Raw genomic sequence first — 21,681 nt, 5'->3', positions numbered from 1 at the left:
CCATCAAGCCAAAATTCAAAAACAAAACCCCCAAATCCAAATCAATGGTATAATGGTACATAATGGTTCCCCATAAGTGAAAATTTCATATTGAAGAAACAATAATATGTCACATAAAAATAAAAATAAAGGTTATATATATTATAACTTTAGTAATAATCCCAAAATGTTATGTCATAACAAGCTAGTATTGAAATACTATATTCCAATAAATAAACTGAAGTGACTACTTAAACAAAATTGACAACTTTTGCCGTTACATAGATTTGAACTTATGCTATTTGTTTTATGATAATTAAAGATACCATTTTTTTTTTTTTTTGTGTGAAGATGATTGAGCAAGACCAAAAAAAAAAAAAAAAAAACTTTATAATTTGCATGAATTAACACAATACGTTTGATACTAATTACTCTCTAATAATAATATAAGTAAGCAAAACTAAGCTCTTATCACGGGAGAATAGTAAATTAACCCTTATGGCCTTATGTCAAGACACTCTAATCTAATCTTTTTTTAAAGATAATCTAATCTAAACATAAACATAGTAAAAATAATAATAATGAAACATAATCATCACTAAACAAATAAACATATAATAACAATAATATAGACAGTAAAAACATTGTTTCTTCTCTCTCTCTTTTTTTTTCGCACCATTTGACTAAATTTAAATGAATTAATTTGTATTTTAATTGATGTCTTTTTTTTTTTTTTTGCTTAGTGGATAGTCTTCAATTTGAATTAAAAATATCACAAAAAGGTTTTACATATCACTAAAAAAAAGTGTAAATATTTTTGAAAATCATCAAGATCCTTGTAACTCAACTACACCTCCTGGTATTTTAACGGAGACATTCTAAGTTCAAAGTTATGTAACTATCAAATTATCAAAAAATAAAAAATAAAATTGAAAATAAATATATAATTAATACACATTAATAAGAAAAAAAAAATATGGACAAAACATTAATATCAAGTATTCTATAAACTTGATGAAAGTATCTAAACCATGTAACTTAATATTTTCACCATAAATTTAAAAGGATAATCATGCAATTCTAATTTAAATTTTAATAATTTAATCATTATCCTTCAACAATATTTATATTCAATTGGATAGTTTCAAAGTTGTTAGTGTTGTCAATGACGCCTCCAGAAGTCAACTAAATAAATAACTTTTCTATTTTAAAAGATCTAGAGATTTGTAAATGATCGACCAACAAGAAATTTATCTAAACTAATGATAGTTTTTTTTTAATTTATTTTAAATACCCACTTTTCTATAAACGCACATAAATCACGTTGTTTTGAAGGAGGCAAAAATATTATAACTATGGCAACAAACTTTCGCATTCTCATGCTTAAAATTATTTTTAATTATCTTGTAAATGATAAATTTAAAGTGAATGACAACAATTAAGTATTGGCCCAAATTTTGACTTAATTAATGTCGGTTTAAATTTATGAATGTTCTGTTGAAAGTTGTTGAGGACTATTTTTTCGCCCTACATGGTACTACTTCATTGGCAACCCATGCCACATCAACATATTATTAATTTTTTGAGTAAATCTATTTAAAACTCAAAATAAGCTTATATCTCATGGATTTGGCTCATATGGCCCGCGAGATCCTTACTTCAAGAGGCAGATTCATGGTCCACATTTCCTCTTTATCAATTTGGATCATAACCCATGACATTATCAACATAAACATATGGATTGAGCTCAAGCAATGAATCGAAACTCATGGCCCATATTACCTCTCTCATATTCATGGCAAGCAACTTCTTCAACAAAAACTCATATTCACACAAAATGACAACAAAACCCAAGGCATGTCATCTCATCTTCAGATTATGATTCAAGCTCATGAGTCTCTTTGGGGAAACTTTGGGAGTCGTGGTTTGGAGGGTCAAGAAGTATGTTCAGTAAAACTCTAACAATTTAAAGTTGATAAAAGAAACTTGTTGCTTGGCGTGTCTTCTCCAATTCCCTGAACTCTGACAAGTTTGTGTGTAATGGGTAACATATGGTAAACATCTCTTATCACATAGCACTTAAAATGATAAAATTCCCCATTGCTCTTTTTCTAAAACTTAATATTTATCATATGACAAATACTCAATATCTCCAGCCATTTAAATGCTGAACAAATAGCTATTCATTCAGCCTCCACCTGTTCCTATACAAATTTAGAAACTTTATTATATTATTCTACATAAACTACATTACTACTTTCAGTTAAAATCCAACTCAAACACATGACCTAATCTGATTGGTTATTTTTAATCTCCAAATGTATAAAATATTCATGATATTTCCAATATCCAACTGCTGTCTGCCACAATTAGACCAAATATTTCTCTGCCAACTGCTAGAGTAGAGCATTAAATGCTCTTCTTGCTCACCAAGATTAAGTCACAACACAATGAGACCTTGAATAAATCTCTAAAGCTTCTTTAACTTTCAACCAATCATTCTATTACTTATTGAAAACGTGTTGTAATAGAACCTTGGACCAAAAACACAAACACCCAAAAAAAGAAACATTTCCAACAGAACTCCAGTAGTATGTTCAGCACTTAACACTTGGCTGGAAGTGACATCATTAGCCTTTTAAAGCTCAAATCCCAGCAGCCTTAGCATTACTGATTTTCCACATTTGGCTAAAACTAAAACCAACTAAAGAAACTATCTTTTTCTTGCCAAAATACTTTCATTTTTTGCTGCTTTTTTCCCAGCAACTCTTACCCAAAATAACAAGAATACCTTAAAACTAAACATACCATTTTTGACCAAATCTTAAGATGGATTCTCTAAAGATTCATTGCTAATTGAGATAGATTTTGGCTGATATTTTTTTGTTAAAATACCCCCTTAAACTCAGCTATATACAGAACCCTTCATTAACACCTCAAGGGGACACCAATAGAGAAGAACTCTCTCATAAACTTCTCTCTCCTTCTAATAATCTTCTTAAGTTCTTAATGAAGTTCTGAGTTTTTAGTTTCCAAATTAGGAACTAAACTCTTCAGCTTTTAGCTCATAAATGTCCTTCATACATCCTCCAGTAGAAAATCCTAGCAGCTTTGGTAAACACACTACAACACCATTACTCTCTTATACTCATTATCTCACTCTCCATATTCTAAAAATACGTCTATCTTGCTACCTATATCTCTAAATATTTCTTTCTCCACTTCTCTTATACAATCTCATACACATTTACTACATCATTACATATAACACACTACAACTTTTCTAAACTCCACTCTCATACTTTCTTACTCTGAAGTTCTACTATTTTGCTGCCCGTAAACACGTCTTAATACTCTTCTCTACCTCTTTTATAAAAACCCTTCTCATGGAAGGCAACACTATTTATAACTTTACAACAACTAAAAGAGCATTGTCAAGGGGGAAACTCATTTACGTGCATGATAAGAGGGGCAAGTTTAACCAGCCTCTACATATAGCTGGACATACTCTCTCTCCCTCTAGTTGCACCCATTTTTGCCCTTCAATATTGAAGTTATCATAGCAAGCTGCCTTTCTACCGCTGGAGTCATTCTATTGGAATGCTATCAACTCACTGATGCTATATAGCTAGAGCTGCAAACCATCAAAGATAAGTGACTCTACTTCCTTATCTTTAAATTTACATCACTGAGTACATGATTACTTCACCTTTAAATACATATTACTTTATTACAATTACTATTACAACTTATAATCAAATCTATTATATCAAACACTTATTATTTATTTATTCAACCATTATCATGATTCTTAGACTTTGGGCTTTATGCATTTTGTAGACTTAAAAGATAAGTGACTCTACTTCCATATCTTTAAATACATGATTACTTTACTTTTAAATACATTACTTTATTTCAACTATTATTACAACTACTAATCATAGCTATTATATCAAACACATATTATATATTTATTCGACCAATATCATGATTCTTAGACTTTGGGTTTTATGCATTTTGCAGGCCTAAAAATATGCCGATAGCCATTGGACTATGTGGTCCAATGTTGAGTTTCGGACGCAACTCCCCAAACACAACCTGGGCCTAGCAAAGTCACTAATCCAACAGATAACACGTGGCCGAGCAACCGAAAAAGGCCCCGAACAAAAGTATGGATGACCTTTGCACATGTGAAACGGTAGACTCATAATCCTTTAACCCTTACAAAATTAGTAATGATGATGTGTCAATCATTTGAAACATGCACATGTCAAAAGGCAAATTATCAACCGTTTCTATAAATACTAACAAAATGCAAACATTAATTAAATAAACAACATTAATAAACATTTTTAATAAATATCTTTAATAAATAATAAAAATAAGAATAATAAAAACAACAAAATGACCATATTAGAAAAGGTACAAAATAAAAATTTATAATGACAGCTGAATAATTGTTTCTTTTTCTTTTCCTTCCATTTTTCTCATAATTTTACTAATCTAATCTCTCTCTTTTTTGTTGTTGTTGTTGTTAATTGGGTATCCGAAATTAGGATAACGTTGATGAAACTATCTAAACCATAGAGAAAGTATCCTATGCGACACTCTCTCCATGTCAGCAACTTGTTTGGTGAGTATTCCCAATCAAAATAGGACACGTGTACCACCTTACCACCTTAAAGTATCCTATGAGACACTCTCTCCATGTCAGCAACTTATTTGATGAGTATTCCCAATCAAAATAGGACATGTGTTATGGTACTTTAAGGTGGTAAGGTGGTAAGGTGGTACACGTGTCCTATTTTGATTGGTAAGGCTCACCAAACAAGTTGTTGACATGGAGAGAGTGTCTTATAGGATACTTTCTCCTAAAACACACACCTTAATATCTTTACCATAAATTTTAAGGACACTTAGACAATTCTAATTTGAATTTTGATAACTATATTGGGAAAAATGCCCTAACACCTCCTAAACTTTAAGGTAGTAATCATTATACCCCATGAACTTTTGTTTTTGACAAATTTGAACCCTAAACTTCACACATGTGCCAAATTGCTACCTTATTTATTCTTTTGTTAATAGACTAACAAAAAGGCATATGAGACGCACTTAAAGTTGAAAGTATCAAATCAAATCTTCTAAACTAATGGAAAGAAGAGAGAAAAACATGGGTCTCTAGAGAATGTTCAACCCCATTTTTCTAAAATTGAGAATTAGTTCATGATTTAGGTGGTAGAAATCATTCAATGCCATTTTTAAATTATACTTGATTGGCATAAAATAGTGGAATACAAAAACCATCAAATCCAGAAAGTCAAAGAACTTGAACTGATTATCTAGATTCAAACACAAGTTACACAACAACCCAATGGCCTTTCCTAGTTCCTATAACTCAGAACCAAAAGGATAAACCAAACATTAAGAAACATAAAAGCATAAACCAATTGTGACTCTAAATTATAATGGCATTAATCAACGAACCAACTACCACAACACACAAACTAGATCTAAAAATCTAACAGCAACAATGTATTATTTCATTTCCATAAATGGACACCCAAGCCAAAACAATAAATCAGAGAAAGAGGCCAAACGCTAATGAGTCCTCACATAATTAGGATCCAACCTAACGACCTCCTCACACTCCCTCACTACCTTTCCAAGCCTCCTTAAACCCATTAGACAAACTCAACACCTAACCAAAATGTCCTCTCTTGTCTACAATTGAATGACGCTCAATTGAACCAAGAAGGGCACCATCGAGACTATGGACGGCGAGATTGATGGTGGGTTAAAGAACTCCAACAGTGAAGGAAGGGTTGTTGTTGTGACTTTTTTAGATCGTCTCTTTCACATTTCTTTTGTTCTTTCCATTGGTTTCAGAGGCTTCAATTTGCTATTTTAAACTTCATGTGTGTATCACATGCATTTTCCATTAGTATAGTAATATAAGACTAACTGAGTTATTAATTTGGCACATGTGAGAAGTTTAAGGAGTGAATTGACCAAAATAAAGTTCAAGGGGTGTAGTAGCCACTACCTTAAAGTTCAGGGGGTGTTAGAGCAATTTTCCAACTATTTTGTTACAAAATGTGTTTTTCTATTAGATAGATTCAAAGTTGAAGTTACATTCCTTGTACAAATATTGGTGATTGTCTAGTTAATGACAACTAAATATGTGATTAAAATGTCTAAACAATTGGTCTTTGTAGACACCCCATGTTGCAACTTCAATTTGTTTAACCTCACCAAGGGCCAAATTATCATTTCACAACCTTGTGATAACATCCTAATTTCAAAAAAAAAAAACTACAGAATTTATAACAATCTAAATAACATATCATATGCTTCAATTGGACCACCAAATTAAAAGTTGGGTAAATTGTATAGTTAGTCTCTATCCTTTACCTCATATATCAATTTGGTCCCTAACATTTCAATTGTGTCAATTTGGTTTCTAACCTGTTAAGTGTTGTGCCAATTTAGTCTCTACTATTATCCTTTGGATGAAAAATCTGATATGTCAAATGGAATAATAAAAAATAAGTTTCCATGACACATCAACTACCAACTGTACCGCCATATTAGATTAAAAAAATAAAACCAAATTAAAATATTCACTGAGTTACATCTCCCTAAATGGTTCTAAAATTTGAAAAATCCCTAAAAGTTTCACTTTCGTTAGTCCACATCTTCATCTCCTCCTCATCCTAAATATGCAACTGGGTGAGTCAACAAAGTGACTGAATGCTAAATATGCAACTAAAGTGTTTTCCATTTACAAATAGAAACTCTGCTGGTAGTTGGGAAAAACAAAAAGGAAAAATCAGAAATTTGAATTCATGGGCACCTATTATGAAGATTGTTTCCTTGATATTTTCATATTGCCTTCCTTGATATCATCCCCTAATTTGAATGCTTAATATGCAACTACAGTGTTTTCCATTGACAAACAGAACCAAATCTATTGGTAATTGGGAAAAAAATAAAGATGATTAGAACATGCTTACACATAGTCTTCTTACACTTACCATTTCAATTTATTCCTCACCAAGTGAATTATCATCTAATATTAAGTCAACTCCCACAAGAACAGCCACCAAACCCACAAGAACTGCCATAAACAAATTGAAAAAAAACCCAAACCCCAAATGAAAATCCCTTTTTTCAAAACCCCCAAACTCAAATCTATCCACCGTGCTGGAGTCCTTGTTGCCAGTGTCGCCACCTACAACTTCAGATCTTGAGTGTGAGGATGTGACAAGGAAGAAGAGATGGAGATGTGGACTAATGAGAGAGAAACTTTAGGGATTTAAGTGACTCAGGTGTGAACATTTTAATTAGGTTTTTTTTTTTTTTTTGGATGTTTGATATGGCGGTACAATTAGCAACTGATGTGGCATGAAAAATCATTTTTTATTATTTCGTTTGACACATCGGGTTTTTTCATCTAAGAAATAACGGCATGAAATAAATTGACACGGCATTGAAAATGTTAAGGACCAAATTGAAATGTAGTGTAAAGGATAAGGACTAACTATGTAATTTACCTTTAAAAGTTATATCTTAATCAAATTTTAACGATTAATACACATCACAATGATTAAGGCCAAACAAGATCTTCTAGTTATATATAATCGATAAATAGTCCCAACTTTATATTTTAATTAAATATTTTAAAAGATAAGTTTTAAATTAAAATAAATTTACTCTATATTTGCCCCACACACACACACACACACAAAAAGAAAGGAACAATTTTTAGATTCACACCGCAAGTGCAATTTTGGCATTGTAGACATGTAAATTTTGAAAATTCCATTTTTGTGAAAGTCGTTGCAGTTTGAATTATCTTTCAAATGACACTAACTTCACTTCAATCTGATTTTTTAGTAAAGAACAATGGTCAAAACACTAAAACATGTTCAAACCTGAATATTCAGCTACTTAATCAAATTTTTCTTATTCCAATTCTTATATAGTCAATTTATGGAGGTAGAAATCATCCAAATTTAATAGCTTTAGATAGTTCAAAACTCATCCTAATACTATCATAAGGCCTTCCCTCCCTCATAAATAAAGAGGGGATTCACAGCACAAAGCACACCAGTTCCCAAGAGCTTTAGAGGAAGTTTCAAAAGCACAGTCATAAAGTTGTCAATGATCCTTCATTTAGAACGCAACCATGTCTTTAATTGCAACACACTTCTAGACTCTAGCCTGGAAACTCAAAAATCTACAAAACTCTGCCCAAATTTCTTTAACAAAGTTGTAGTGTTGGGAATTCCCAACCAAATCCAAATCAATCATCAAGCCTTGTGCATAGAGGTAGAATTTCTTGTCCTTTTGAGTGTGTAATCATGTTTGATTGTTTTATTTAGTTCAAAAACTTATACCAACGAACATATGAGATGATTTATGATTAAAACATACTAGATATACTTTCAAATGTTGTTCCCGTGATCAGGGACGAAACTAGGATTCGAAGTCGAGAGAGGTAAATATAATTTTTCTTAGACTTATTTTCTAAAATCTTAAATATATGTCTATTATTTAATATTTTAAAAAAATTTAGCCCCCCTCTTCTTGTACATGGTTCCATCCCTGCTCGTGATGTTCATATTCTCAATTTTTTTCTTCAAAACCCTAAAAGCTATATATATATATATATATATATATCTTTGAATTAAATAATATAACTTCGCAAATAATTCTGAAAATGTTATGGGTACTGAAAATAATACTCTGTTCTAATAAACTGAAATGATTACCAAAGCAAAATTGACAACTATCCTTGATACATAGATTTAAACTTAGGGACGGATCCAGGTAGGGGCCCAAGGGGGCTAGGGCCCCCCTAGGTCCCATTTTTTTTTATTTTTTTTATAGATATTATATATATATTTTTTTTACTTGGGCCCCCCTTCCAAAACCTTAGGCTCCCCTAAGTTCCCTTCTCCCTATCAACCTAGCTAGGCTAATTCAAATAGTAACTATCCAACCCAAAAACTCAACAAAAATAATAAAAACATTCGCAATAGTGATTATATTTTAGCAAAAAAAAAAGTATTTTATCACCAAAGAACCAAAAAATCATGTGTTATTGGAGAAGTTAAAACTAAATTTTTTGCAATTACTGTAAACTGGTATAAATACCAATTGACTGTAGTAAGTTGTTACCTTCAATTAAAAACTCAAATTCTCTCTCTTTCTTTATTATTTTAATGAGTTGTTTATATTATTTTAAATGAAGTGATAAAAAAAGTAGAACATTTAGTATTGGGTGTTTTGTAAACTGAGGTGATAAAATAGATAAAATAGTTTTTTTTTTAAAAGAATTATAATTTTATTTTTGTTTTTGTCTTTATTGGTAGATGATTGCATCTTAATATATTTAGAAACAATAGTTTTGTATATTTATAATTTTCTAATACCATATGGATGCCTATTTGAAGTTTTTTTCTTTATACTCCGGCTTTAGCTAGCTTAACATCCTGAGTCTGCCTCTATTTGATATATTGTTAATTAAAGATATCAATTTTATCTTCTAGTAAAGATGATTGAGCAAAAAAAAAAATAAAAATTATAAACTGATCTAATGCAATTTTTTTAATCGTGTTAGTGTTATTGGGATTTACGAAATGTGTGAGTTGTGACAAATGACAACGTTAACAACAAGGTGCTTGCGATTCTCAAAAAAAAAGAAAAAAAGAAAAACAACAACAACAAGGTGCTTGCTCGTCGAAACTGACGAACCTTCTCTTCCTATCCGATCCTCGTATTCTTACTTAAACTATACAAGAGAGAGCCGCACACGCAGCTCATAAGTTACAGTTGAACCTTCCCTTACAGTTCACGCAACACAAACCCATTTCTTTGTTTTTTCTTTTCTTACACATTTTTTGAATTTCATAACCAATGTTTGAAATATCTTAGGAGCACAAGGAAACAAATCCCACATCTATTATTGTCACCGCGTTTGTAGACTCTCTCAGCCGACAAGTACAGTACAGCTTGTTTTTGCTTTCCCTTCCTTTTATTAGCTTTTTTTGATTTAAAACTTTGTTGGTTTTGGTGGGGGTAGATGACCCAAGTTAAAGTTTGAGTTTTCAATGCTTTTTTTTGTTTGTATATTTGATAGATATTGCTGATTGGATAGAAAAAGGTTAAAACCCATATAGTAAAACCCTTTTGGATCTTCTTTTTATGCCCTAGAATTTCAGTTTTGTTGGGTCTTTGGTGGCTGAAAATTCAAATAGAGGGGCTGGTTTTGAATTTGGTGAAAACCCCACCTACAAAATCGTTTCTTTAATAGTTTTTGAGCAGGTGATTTGTTGGTTATAGCTTGTGTGGTAGCTGGGGTGCAAAACTTATATGATAATCAGAAGTGGGTTGTGTCTGAATTTGTAGAAATTGATTTAAGAATCAGATGTATAAAGGCTTGTAATTTGAGTTTGAAGATTGAAAGAAATTTCCCAGAAAGGTTTTGTGTGTTTGTGTGAGTATTAGTCTTTGTTTACCCATTGCATTTGTCTTTGAAATTTGAATAGCTTGAGGTTAGTGTTATTGGGAGAAGAAGATGGTTGGAACCACTGAAGTAATGAACCATAATGAGGATTCCAATGGGGCAATTCATAATTCAAATGGTGTTTTTGAAGAGAAGGTTGATCAGCTTCGTCGCCTTATGGGAAAGGCTGAGGGTGATCCATTGAGGATTGTTGGTGTTGGGGCAGGTGCTTGGGGTAGTGTTTTTGCAGCTATGTTGCAAGATAGCTATGGTCATTTGAGAGAGAAGGTTCAGATTAGGATATGGAGAAGAGCTGGTAGAACTGTTGATAGAGCCACGGCTGAACACTTGTTTGAGGTGATCAATTCAAGGGAGGATGTGTTGAGGAGACTGATTAGGCGGTGTGCATACTTGAAGTATGTCGAGGCAAGATTAGGCGATCGAACACTTAATGCCGATGAGATTTTGAAAGATGGGTTTTGTTTGAATATGATTGATACCCCTCTCTGCCCTTTGAAGGTTGTCACTAACTTGCAGGAAGCTGTGTGGGATGCCGATATTGTGGTAAATGGCTTGCCATCAACAGAAACACGTGCGGTATTTGAAGAAATTAGTAGGTATTGGAAAGAGAGAATAACTGCACCAGTCATCATTTCTTTGGCAAAGGGTGTGGAGGCTGAATTGGAGCCTGAACCACGCATAGTGACTCCCACTCAAATGATCAATCGAGCAAGTAAGATTCCTTCCATTTTTCTTGAATATTGTTATTTGCTTTTCTAAAACGAGAATGCCTGGTTGAATCTGCATTTTATTTAGCAATTTTAGTTCTCTCTTTCTCTGGAAAAATGGCTTACTACCAATTGGTCCTATTTGTTTGCAATATTTTCAAGTATCATGCCTTGAGGCTAAGAATTTGATTGCCATGATTGTAGTTGTTTGAATATAGATGTTTAACATGTTAATGTGATCTGTGGTCACAGTTGAATGCTACCAACAGTAAGTCATTAAGAATATAATTGAAAGTATTGATGCGGCAAAGTTTTTTGATAAATATTTTCCTTCATGCAATGCTTCCTCTTCTCTGACGGTCTGTTCTTTTTGGCAATATACTAGTTTCTGTTTGTCATCTAGCTCTTAGCTTGTCTTCTTTGCTTTAGATTGGATTTTGGATCAAATTTTTACTCTCTTGTTGAACATGAAATTCTCAAGGATCTGATGAAAATTTATGTGGATCATGTTTTCCATATTCTTTTTTGAAGTACCCACAAGCAATCCTCAGACTTACTTTCACACTTGCTCTTAAGTTTGCAACATAGACAAATGTATGTGTGCGTATTTTTCATTTCAGATCTTTACCTGTAGTTTCTGTGCAAGTCCCTTATACAATTCAAGTTAATTTGACCACTCCGTCTTTCCCTTGTATGATGGAAATTAGCTTCCTACCTGGGTTTCCCAGTTGCTTGCCTATTCCACTTTTTTTATCTAAAACTATGCCCATGCTTTCTTGGAATATTCCAACTCTTGGACAGCTAAAAGATAAACAGAAAAGTAGAATTGACTCTCCCATATTAAGAAAAATAAGGTTTGCTGTCAATATTGCTACTTCCTGTCTCACTAAGCAGTGAATTTGATGGTGTTTCTTTGTTTCTTTTGGTACTTGCGTGGTTTTCCCCTCTCTTAATAATAAATGCTTTGTTCCCTGTGACACACTGATAATATATGGTGCTTTGCAGCTGGTGTTCCCATCGAGAACATTCTTTACCTGGGAGGACCTAATATAGCGGCAGAGATCTACAACAAGGAATATGCTAATGCTCGAATATGTGGAGCTGCAAAGTGGAGGAGACCATTGGCAATGTTTTTGAGGCAGCCACACTTTATAGTGTGGGACAATGGTGACCTTGTTACTCATGAAGTTATGGGAGGCTTAAAGAATGTCTATGCCATTGGAGCTGGTAAGATTAAGTTTCTTAATGGTGCTTGGACAATAAGAAACAAAATAAATGTATTTATCAGGAGCCACGACTGTTGATTTTTTTTTTCCATGTATGTTAATATATTCCCATTTTTATATCAACCATTCCTAGTTGGGCTTCAGGCTTGATGAGTATAAGTTGGATGCAGCTTCAAAATAGTGACAATATTGTTAAAATATTATTATGATTTGAGTCATGGGAAACTTCTCTGAAGGAAAATTTCAGGAATCTGACCTCATTAACTCTTAAATGCCTGATAGTGCAAAATAAAATGAAGTATAAAATGGAAGAATGCATTCTATATCTATGCTGTGATTGGTTCATTATCTACAAAGATGAAATTCTAAATGGTATTTGGTTATATTTTAGAACTTTGGAAAATGTCCTTAATTATTGAGGGTGTGATTTGTGCTATCCATATAACTTGTTTGCTTTGGTCTTGGTAGCTTGGACAAAAACTTGACCAATATAACTTACCTCAAAAAAAAAAAAAAAAAATTTCCAATATAATTATTGGGGTTTCAACTTTGCAACTTCTTAATCTAGACATGGAGAAATTATAGAGTCCTCTGGTAGATCACATCATTTGTCTACCATTCTACTAAAAAACCTCCACTTGTTTAAAATTACTGAGTCAGTAATTAATTTCTGTTTAAAAAAATTTTCTAACTAACAATTTTAAACATGTGGAAGTTTTTTAGTGGAATGGTGGACCACGTCACTTGTTCACCATGTGGGCCTTTTAATTTCTCCTAGACATGGGACACATCTATGCTCATGAAAATATTACACTCAAAGCATATATGCACTCAAGTTTGATAACATTTTTTCCTGGTAAGACGGTGTAGTAATTTATTGATTTGAAGGAAATGGTGACTTTCTTACATTATAATGGTTTGATGAATTATTCTCTTTTAACTTTTACTCTCTGGATTCCACAGGAATGGTAGCAGCTCTAACCAATGAGAGTGCCACCAGCAAATCAGTATACTTTGCACACTGTACATCAGAGATGATATTTATCACTCATCTCTTGTCTGAAGAACCAGAGAGACTTGCAGGGCCTTTGTTGGCTGACACTTACGTAACACTTCTAAAAGGCCGTAATGCATGGTATGGACACAATTTGGCCAAAGGAGAACTGAGCCTTGAAATGGGTGATAGCATCAAGGGCAAAGGGATGATTCAGGTATGGATCTTAATAATTTGACAGGCTGGATAAAAAAACAGACTCCAAAAGATGATCTTGAATTTTGTTGAAAGTCAGTCTGATTTAGCTACGAAGTCAAAAAGACTAAATACATTTTCCTACATGTTTATGATAGGTTTTCTATTTCTCTTTATCAATCCAACTGATTTCTAGTATGTCCTTAATTTCATCTGGGCATAATCCTGTTTGTTTCCCATCATTGCTAAAATATAATGTTAAGCTTACATAAACATGTGATTTACAAGCCCCTATATGAGTCTCATATTTTCTTTGCTGTCAATGACCATTGAATAATCCCAAAACTAGTACTGTTTCTGGTCATTGATAACCACTTGAAAGTTTTGCAATTTATTTAGGGTGTAGACATTACTTTTACTTTTTCCTTCATCTCCCTAACCTTCCCAAATCTTGCCACTGCTTTGTACTTTGCAGGGGGTCTCTGCTGTTAAGGCATTTTACGAGCTACTCTGTCAATCAAGCTTAAGTGTTCTACATCCTGAAGAAAACAAGCATGTTGCTCCTGTTGAGCTTTGCCCCATTTTGAAGACATTATATAAAATACTGATAATAAGGTATTCAACTCTTTTTCATCATTATCATCACGCATGTGAATGTGCGTATGAATTATTTCCACGAGTTTAATTTATCTAGACCCTGAAAGCATATTCTGATGCTTTTCAGATATAATATAATTGAATCCTCATTATATACCAATTCTACAAACTGATGTGTGCTGCTTCCCATTTATATGCATTTTCAGGGAATTTCCATGTCAGGCAATTCTTCAGGCATTAAGGGATGAGACCATGAATGATCCTCGGGACCGTATTGAGATTGCACAAACCCATGCTGTCTACAGACCATATCTTCTTGGTCACCAGCCTTGATCTCAATTTTGTGTCATTTTTGTCACATTTTAAAGGATGAAAATTTTAAGTAAGCTAGTTAGAGTATCTTCTATGGTATTTATATAATTAGTGAGGACATGGGTTATTTTATAATTTGTTTATTAGATTGTGTTGTTTTAATTCTTTCAATTTTGGTTATGGTTTTATTCATAATTTATGAATAACTTTGCATTATGTTTGATAGCTACACTACACTAATGCCAATGTAATATAAGGAGGGTTTTTAATGAAGCAACACTTGGGGCATTTTAGCTACTAGCCTATTATGTTTCATTATTAGATTCTTCCACTGGTTATACTAAACTATCAAAATACCAGAACTCCAATGAAATTATAAAATTGACAAATGGTGTCTTATGGATTATGGTACTTCTATTGTACCCTAAGTGTTGACTATAATTCTCTCTAAATTCTTTCTTGAAATATTTGAGAAACATCATTGTAAAAGAAAGAAGGGCTACACACACAAGCTAGAATGTATTACACATAAACAGCCCAATTTGGTCCTATTCGGTCTTATTCAGTCCACATTCGTTCCATTCAGTTCTAGTTGGTCATTGGTCATATTTAGTCCATTTGGTTTTATTTGGTCCACTTCATTTTAATTCGGTCCATTCTGTTAACTTCGGTCCAATTTGGTTATATTAGGTCCATTCAGTCCACTTAGGTCCTATTCGGCCCATTCAATTCATTCATTTCTATTCAGTCCACTTTGGTCCATTTGATTCTATTCGATCGGTCTATATGGTCCTGTTTAGTCCACTTTGGTCATATTCAGTTTTAATCGGTCAACTTTGATCCTATTTGGTCCACTTTAGTCCTATTCAGTCTACTTCGGTCCTATTCTATCCAGTTTGGTCCTATTCAGTCTACTTCGGTCCATTTGGTTTTATTTGGTCCATTTTATCCAGTTTAGCCTAATTCGGTCCTTTTGTTTCCTTTTCGTCCACTTTGTTCCATATTGGTGCACTTACATAATGAGAAAAGACATATTTGAGTTAAGAGCAACTATTCTAAATCCAAATTTATTAAATAAATAAATAAATAAATATATATATATATATATATATATAGATCTCAAACTTGTAATATCTAAAATCTTATACATAGTATTTATTGTTACTACATTTTTGTTAAGCCACATTAACATAGAATTTCAGTTCACTTTGGTCTGACTAAATTTAAGTGAAAGTTTTTCTAAACATGAAGCCTATGAATATACAATTGTAATCTTTAAGACAATTATTCATTTGTTTTAGTGTCATTACGTTTAAATGAATTGCATGAAATTGATTATACCTTCAAGCAATATATGACCGTTTGGATTGGGCTGATTTTCCTGCGCATTTGTGTCTGCATTTCCTTTTTTTTTTTTTTTTTTTTTGAGAAATGCATTTGAACAACTTTTGAGAGATTCAGTGGATCCCATACACTGTTCATAGGACCCACAAACATCTTTTTTCAACAAAACTTTCATTAAAAATGGATCCTACGGAACTATTCATATATTTAAAAATTATTTTACTATAGTATTTTTAGTTTTCAGCAAAATAAGTGATATCCAAATGGACCTTGTATATCATTACTTTTACAGAGGGTTTTTTTTTTTTTTTTTTTGGAAGAACAAAGGGTTGGTACAAGTTTCACCATTAGATTTAACATTACTATCATTTATGCATTTTTTTTATAATTACAAGTACTAGCGTTATTATTATTTTTTTTAGTAAAATACAACCAATACCCTTGAAATTTGAGTTAATATTAGTAAGGTCCAAAATTTTTCAAAACTATCTAATTTGATAATGTGGCCTAATTAATTTTTCCTTTTTTTTTTTAAATGTGGCCCAATTAAAAAAGTTTGGGCTACATGTTTGGGCCTTGTAGTTTGGACTTTGTAGTTTGAACTATGATGAGAGAAGCAAGTAAAGCGACATCGCTTCATCTCATCAGGAATCAGCGTAGCTGTGCAGAGAAGAGCAAAAGTTCAGAGAGGAGAGAGAGAGATAGAGAGATGTCTCTAGTAGACTATGCTTCTTCATCAGACGACGACGTATCTGCAGAAGAAGAAGAACACGAAGAAGAAGAAGACGAACCTCAACAACTCCCAAACCCCAATCCTCACAACCAGTAATTTCTCCAATTTTTTTTCTCCTTTAATTTAATATCTTTTTCTTTACTTTACAAAACCCCTAAATTAATTCACAATTTTGGGGTTCTCTATTTCATAAATTTCCCATTTTTCACTTAAAAGAATTTTTTTTTTGGGGTGTTTTGAGCTGTTTGGTTACTGAGAAAATGTCAGAAAAGTGAAAGTTTTTTTTTTTTTTTTACAATGTTGGGTGTTTGTACTTTGCTATAACTTATTGCACCCTGGGCTTTTTGGTTTCTGGGTTGTGGTTAGATTTTTATTCTGGTTAATGTGAAGGGAAAAACAAGTAGGTGAAAACTGAAAACTAAAAAAGTAACTTGGTTTATGGGTTTTATTAAGTGGGGTGTGTTTGTTTCTTGGGTTTTAACTGATGAATTAGTAAGGCTCAAGCATTGCATTTAGTTCTTCATGAAATTATTCTGATACTGAGTGAGCAGAGTCCATAGCATTTTGGCTTTAGTCATTGTTTCTAAAGCAGCTTAAGTTAAAGGAAATTAATTTGCCTTATATATATGTGTGTCAGTGTGTGAATATATATATTGGAGGTAGAATTATAGTTAACACAACACTAATTGAATTAGTAAAAAAGGACATGTTAGTTAAAGTGGTGACTGACAGTATGAATTTGGATAATATAGAATGGTGGAGAAGAATACATATTATTGAGGATCCATGGTGCCAACGTTATAGACTTATAGTTTTGGGACTAAGGCTTTTGTGTCTTGTCAGAGGCTTTACTTTTTCTTTTTCCATCTTCTTCTTCTTCTTCACGTGTAAATGTTTTGCACCAAGTTGGTGTCTGTTAATGAATTTCCTTGATTGACTTGTAGTATTCCTACTCGGTTTTTATGGTATTAAGCTGAATGTTCAGACATTTCTCGTGGTGGGGACCGTGGGGTATTCACTGTTCTGTGGTTTAACCTGTTCCAATAATTTTCTGAATGTAGGATATCCGGGTCTTCATCAAATCTGCAACCAGAAAGTACTGTGCATTCATCAGAGCCTTCTATTGAGAGACTTCCTGATGCTTCCTTTCTCTTAAACTCACCTGCTTCGTTGTCTAATCTGATGAGCAGTAGTGACCACTCTTCTCGAGTTGCTGCTGCTATGGCTGAAAATGCATCACGCAAGAGGGACTCAAATGGGTTGGCTTCCTCTCTTCCCCGCAATAAAGTTCCTAGAGGGACCTTGCCTCATTCAAGGAATGTTCCAGATACTGTTGGTGGCGTTCTAGTTCCACCTCAGCTTAGTGGAAGGTCAGTTTTTATACTTTGACATATCCATCATTGATCTTGCTGCTAAGTTATATGCCTCTCTCTAAACACATGTACACGCGTGTGTTTATGTTTGTTTGTTTGTTTGCTTGCTCTTATCATATGAAGTTTAATGATTAAATGAAATGGGTTCTGAATGTAGATGGATCTATATTGAATTGTGAAAAGGCTTGCACGTCTGGAAGTGTTGATTACTGCTGATGACACTAATTTTGACTCTAATGAAATATTATGATGCAGTCTGCTTACCTCATAATTGCTCAGTCTAACTTCTAAATTGCGGTTCCTGTGTGTGTGTGTGTGTGTGTGTGTATCATAAGTGGGCTCTTGTTTTGGGTAGAATTGAAACTACTTATTTTCTTTTTGCTAATTGTTAGTATCGCGGCTCTAAAATTCAATTTCATTGCAAATCAATTATTAGAAAATGTTAACTGTGTGAGTTCTGTAACCTGTTTAAAGTTCAGACTCTTCTGCTTTCAGGGTTTGAGCTGAGAGACCCTTGCTTTATATTTTACAAATTTTATCCCGTTTGGAGTCAGTTATTAGAGTGATTTCCTTGTTTGATCTTTTTCATAGTTGAGCTAATTACTGTGGTAATTTTTCTTGTTGGAAGTTTGTTTATTCGTTTCCAATGGCTTGAATTCTCTCCAATTCTAAGATTTCCATCTTGTATTAGTTCTCTGTTAGAACCAAGGCAAAATAAAGTTATGCAACAGCATATGTTTGTCTATTTGTTAATGGTTCAACTGGACTAGTTATTTTAAGAGAGAAAATCAATCTTACACGGGAACCAGATCAAGGCAAGCCAACATATAAAATTGTTGCTCTGAAACATGAGTTGCAACCTCAAATTAATTTGTAGACCTAACTCACTTAGAAACATGCTTGTTATAGAAATATTAAACATGGGGAGGTGATCTTTCAAGGTCAAACTCATTGAAATATGTAACATGCTCGCACTTTCAATGGCATGTTGTTTTTTATAACTACTTTTATACACCCATCTTAGGTAGGAATGGATGTGCTTTGATAATCTTAAGGCACTGTTGTGAGAACTTAGGTTTGCAAGTTAAATAAGAAAATAGATCTTCATTTCTTTGTGTAATTGGAATAGTTAGGTTTGTATCAGCACTGGTTCTGCTGGGTTTCAAATGGTAAGGTTTTGTGAAAAAGAAGTCCCACTAATTAGGCAGAGAATAGTGGTGTTCTTTTAAGGTAGCATATAGAAGAAAACCTTCTAAGCTTAATGTCAACTGTAGAATCTAAATTTGACTCGTTTCATCACAAATATATAGATGGGTTCACTCGATCTTAATTAAATATTTTTAAAAAAATCTTGTTATATCAAAAGATAAATCTGCTTTGTGTTTTAAATGTATTATAGATACATGCTTGGAGCTAAGCCAGGGCTTGCACACTTGGCTAGGGATCATGCCTCATGAAGTGTGGTTCACTAGTTTGACTCTCCCCTTCCCTCTCCTTTTGGGCAAGGCCGGCCCAACAAAATTTGGGACCTAAGGCAAAAATTTTATATGAGGCCTTTTTATATGTAAACATTAATTAAATAAAATTATATAGTACTAATTTAATTAAGACTAATTTGATGTAAATACAGAAATTGATGAATAATACTAGCTAAACTAAGGTTAATTTCATATAGAAGATTGAATATTATAGTTGAATCAAAAGGAACTTACTTTAACTTGGATATATGACTATGCATAGTTAAGTACAGTTGTAATCTAAATTTTAATTTTATATATTCTTTTTAAGAGAAAGAGATATATAGATATTATTTGATGTGTGGCTTAGTAGGAGATTAGTCATCATTAATGATTTATAACATTTGCAGCATTTTATTTGAAACATCTTAGGGTTTCAATTAGGTTAAATTTTTATTGGTCTCCTATTTTAAAAGCCTTGTTAGAAATGAAAAAGAAAAATACTAAAAATACTACAAAATGTTCACAATAAATGTGATTATGAGTGTAATTGATGAATTTCAACAACTTAATTTATTTGTGTTTGAATTATCTTTTTATGTGATTGGTGATATGCAGTTAAATCTATAGTAAAATTTGTGGTATCTTTAGCATCACTCTTAAAAAAATACCAATTATTTAAAAAATGTTATATTTTTATAAAATTTTGGGCCTTTTACTAAGGGAGATGGGGCCTTTTTTTAGTAGGGAAATTTTTTATTTGTTGTGGGGCCTTAGGCCTAGGCCTTGAGCCGGCACTGCTTTTGGGGCAAAACATACTTTTACACAGACACACACATGTAGATACATGCTTTGCAGTAATGTATTAAGACTGAGATTTTTTTGTATTTCTTGGTTCCAGTAATTATATCCATAGACAATGCCTTCAAAATTTTGTTTAAGGATTTTTTTCTGGTGTGTTGTTTGAAGGGTCCTGAATTTGGTATGGATCTGTTATACTAGTATTTTGCAATATCATTTTGTACTGAAGCTTAAAATAGGTCATAGTCATTCATTTTAATCAAGAAAAGCCATTGCTGATGATTTAGTTTGATTTTTCCAGGAGCAATGTTGTTACAGAAGATATAGGGAAGCTTTTTGTCAGAAAGCATGCTGAACCCTCTTCTAACTAATGGATCTTTAAATTGCTGATAGTTGACACTGCTGTAGGGATAATGTCACTTGTAAACATTTGGATTTCCTTGTAGAATGTAATACTTTATAAAATTGTGTTTATATCCTGGGTTGCCTTTAGCTCTTACTTGATGAACTGTTGCAGCAAGTTTTTATGACATCAACTAATTGATAAAAGCTATCGGTTGAACTCACGAGTAGAAATTTCAGTCAGTGCTGCTAGGATGAACTGTTGCAAATAGTTCCAGTGACAGCAACTAATAGATGAGTTATTATTGATCTCATGTATAGAAATTCACTTGCTGATGAGCTACTGCTCCATGGAAAATGGATTTATCCTCAATGCATTGCATGAGTTTGAAGTGACTCCAGAGTTCTCTCATTTCTTCCCTCTCCTTGCCTTCAAAGAAAAAAGGTTCACGCATTCTTCTCATTCCCAACTTTGAGCATGAATTGAGAGCCAACTTGATTGAGAGAAGCAATCCATATGAATGGCAAGTTGGGTTCCCAAACCTCTTAAACTTGCAAACCGAGCACGTTCAATTGCTAAACCGGTTCAAGACAGCAACTTTCTTTGTCTGTTTTCTTTTAGCTCATTTTGGGTCCATGATAAGCATTTGACTGTCTTAAAGGAAGTTCTGTAGAGCCAAGCACTTATATGATCTCTTTTAGCCTTAGGACGTAAATGTGGTGCGGTTGAATCAATTTGTGGTAACTTCTGCCGCAGCAAATTTTATAAATGAGTTGAAGAAATCACTAAAATATAACAAGCCACGGGCTTTAGCTATACATTAAATTGTAAGAAACGATTGCCAATAAAAAGTCATTCCACTATTCATTTTTCAATCAAAAACTAATCAATTGAATATAAATGAATACTGCCAAAAAGTATAAGCAAGTAGGAAAGAAACCCTGTAGTTTTCCACAAGACAAACTCAATGAATTGAATATACAACCTGAGTGACGAAAGAGTAGGAAATAAGAGGAGATTATTGAAGAATCTTTAACAGCTGGTTTATGTAAAGATGCAAGTAATTCAAGAGGCTATCAATGGGAA

At 32.9% G+C, this 21,681-nt stretch overlaps 2 protein-coding genes across 2 annotated transcripts; both read left to right on the top strand.

The window, feature by feature from the left end:
• Positions 1 to 9,695: 9,695 nt before the first annotated feature.
• Positions 9,696 to 14,859, top strand: LOC115986952 (probable glycerol-3-phosphate dehydrogenase [NAD(+)] 1, cytosolic). The gene is made up of 5 exons (XM_031110386.1): positions 9,696 to 11,225; positions 12,226 to 12,447; positions 13,410 to 13,657; positions 14,111 to 14,250; positions 14,439 to 14,859. The coding sequence occupies exons 1-5, from the start codon at positions 10,565 to 10,567 to the stop codon at positions 14,563 to 14,565; spliced, it is 1,398 nt and encodes a 465-aa protein (XP_030966246.1). The 5' UTR covers positions 9,696 to 10,564; the 3' UTR covers positions 14,566 to 14,859.
• Positions 14,860 to 16,507: 1,648 nt separating this feature from the next.
• On the top strand, positions 16,508 to 20,801 carry LOC115983497. The gene is made up of 3 exons (XM_031106203.1): positions 16,508 to 16,713; positions 17,683 to 17,991; positions 20,554 to 20,801. The coding sequence occupies exons 1-3, from the start codon at positions 16,598 to 16,600 to the stop codon at positions 20,621 to 20,623; spliced, it is 495 nt and encodes a 164-aa protein (XP_030962063.1). The 5' UTR covers positions 16,508 to 16,597; the 3' UTR covers positions 20,624 to 20,801.
• Positions 20,802 to 21,681: the final 880 nt, after the last annotated feature.

Source organism: Quercus lobata, chromosome 4 (genome assembly GCF_001633185.2).
Source record: "Quercus lobata isolate SW786 chromosome 4, ValleyOak3.0 Primary Assembly, whole genome shotgun sequence".
In the NCBI taxonomy this organism is placed as follows: Eukaryota; Viridiplantae; Streptophyta; class Magnoliopsida; order Fagales; family Fagaceae; genus Quercus; species Quercus lobata.
Note: the sequence above shows the minus strand (reverse complement) of the source record. Positions and strands in the feature narration are given on the sequence as shown.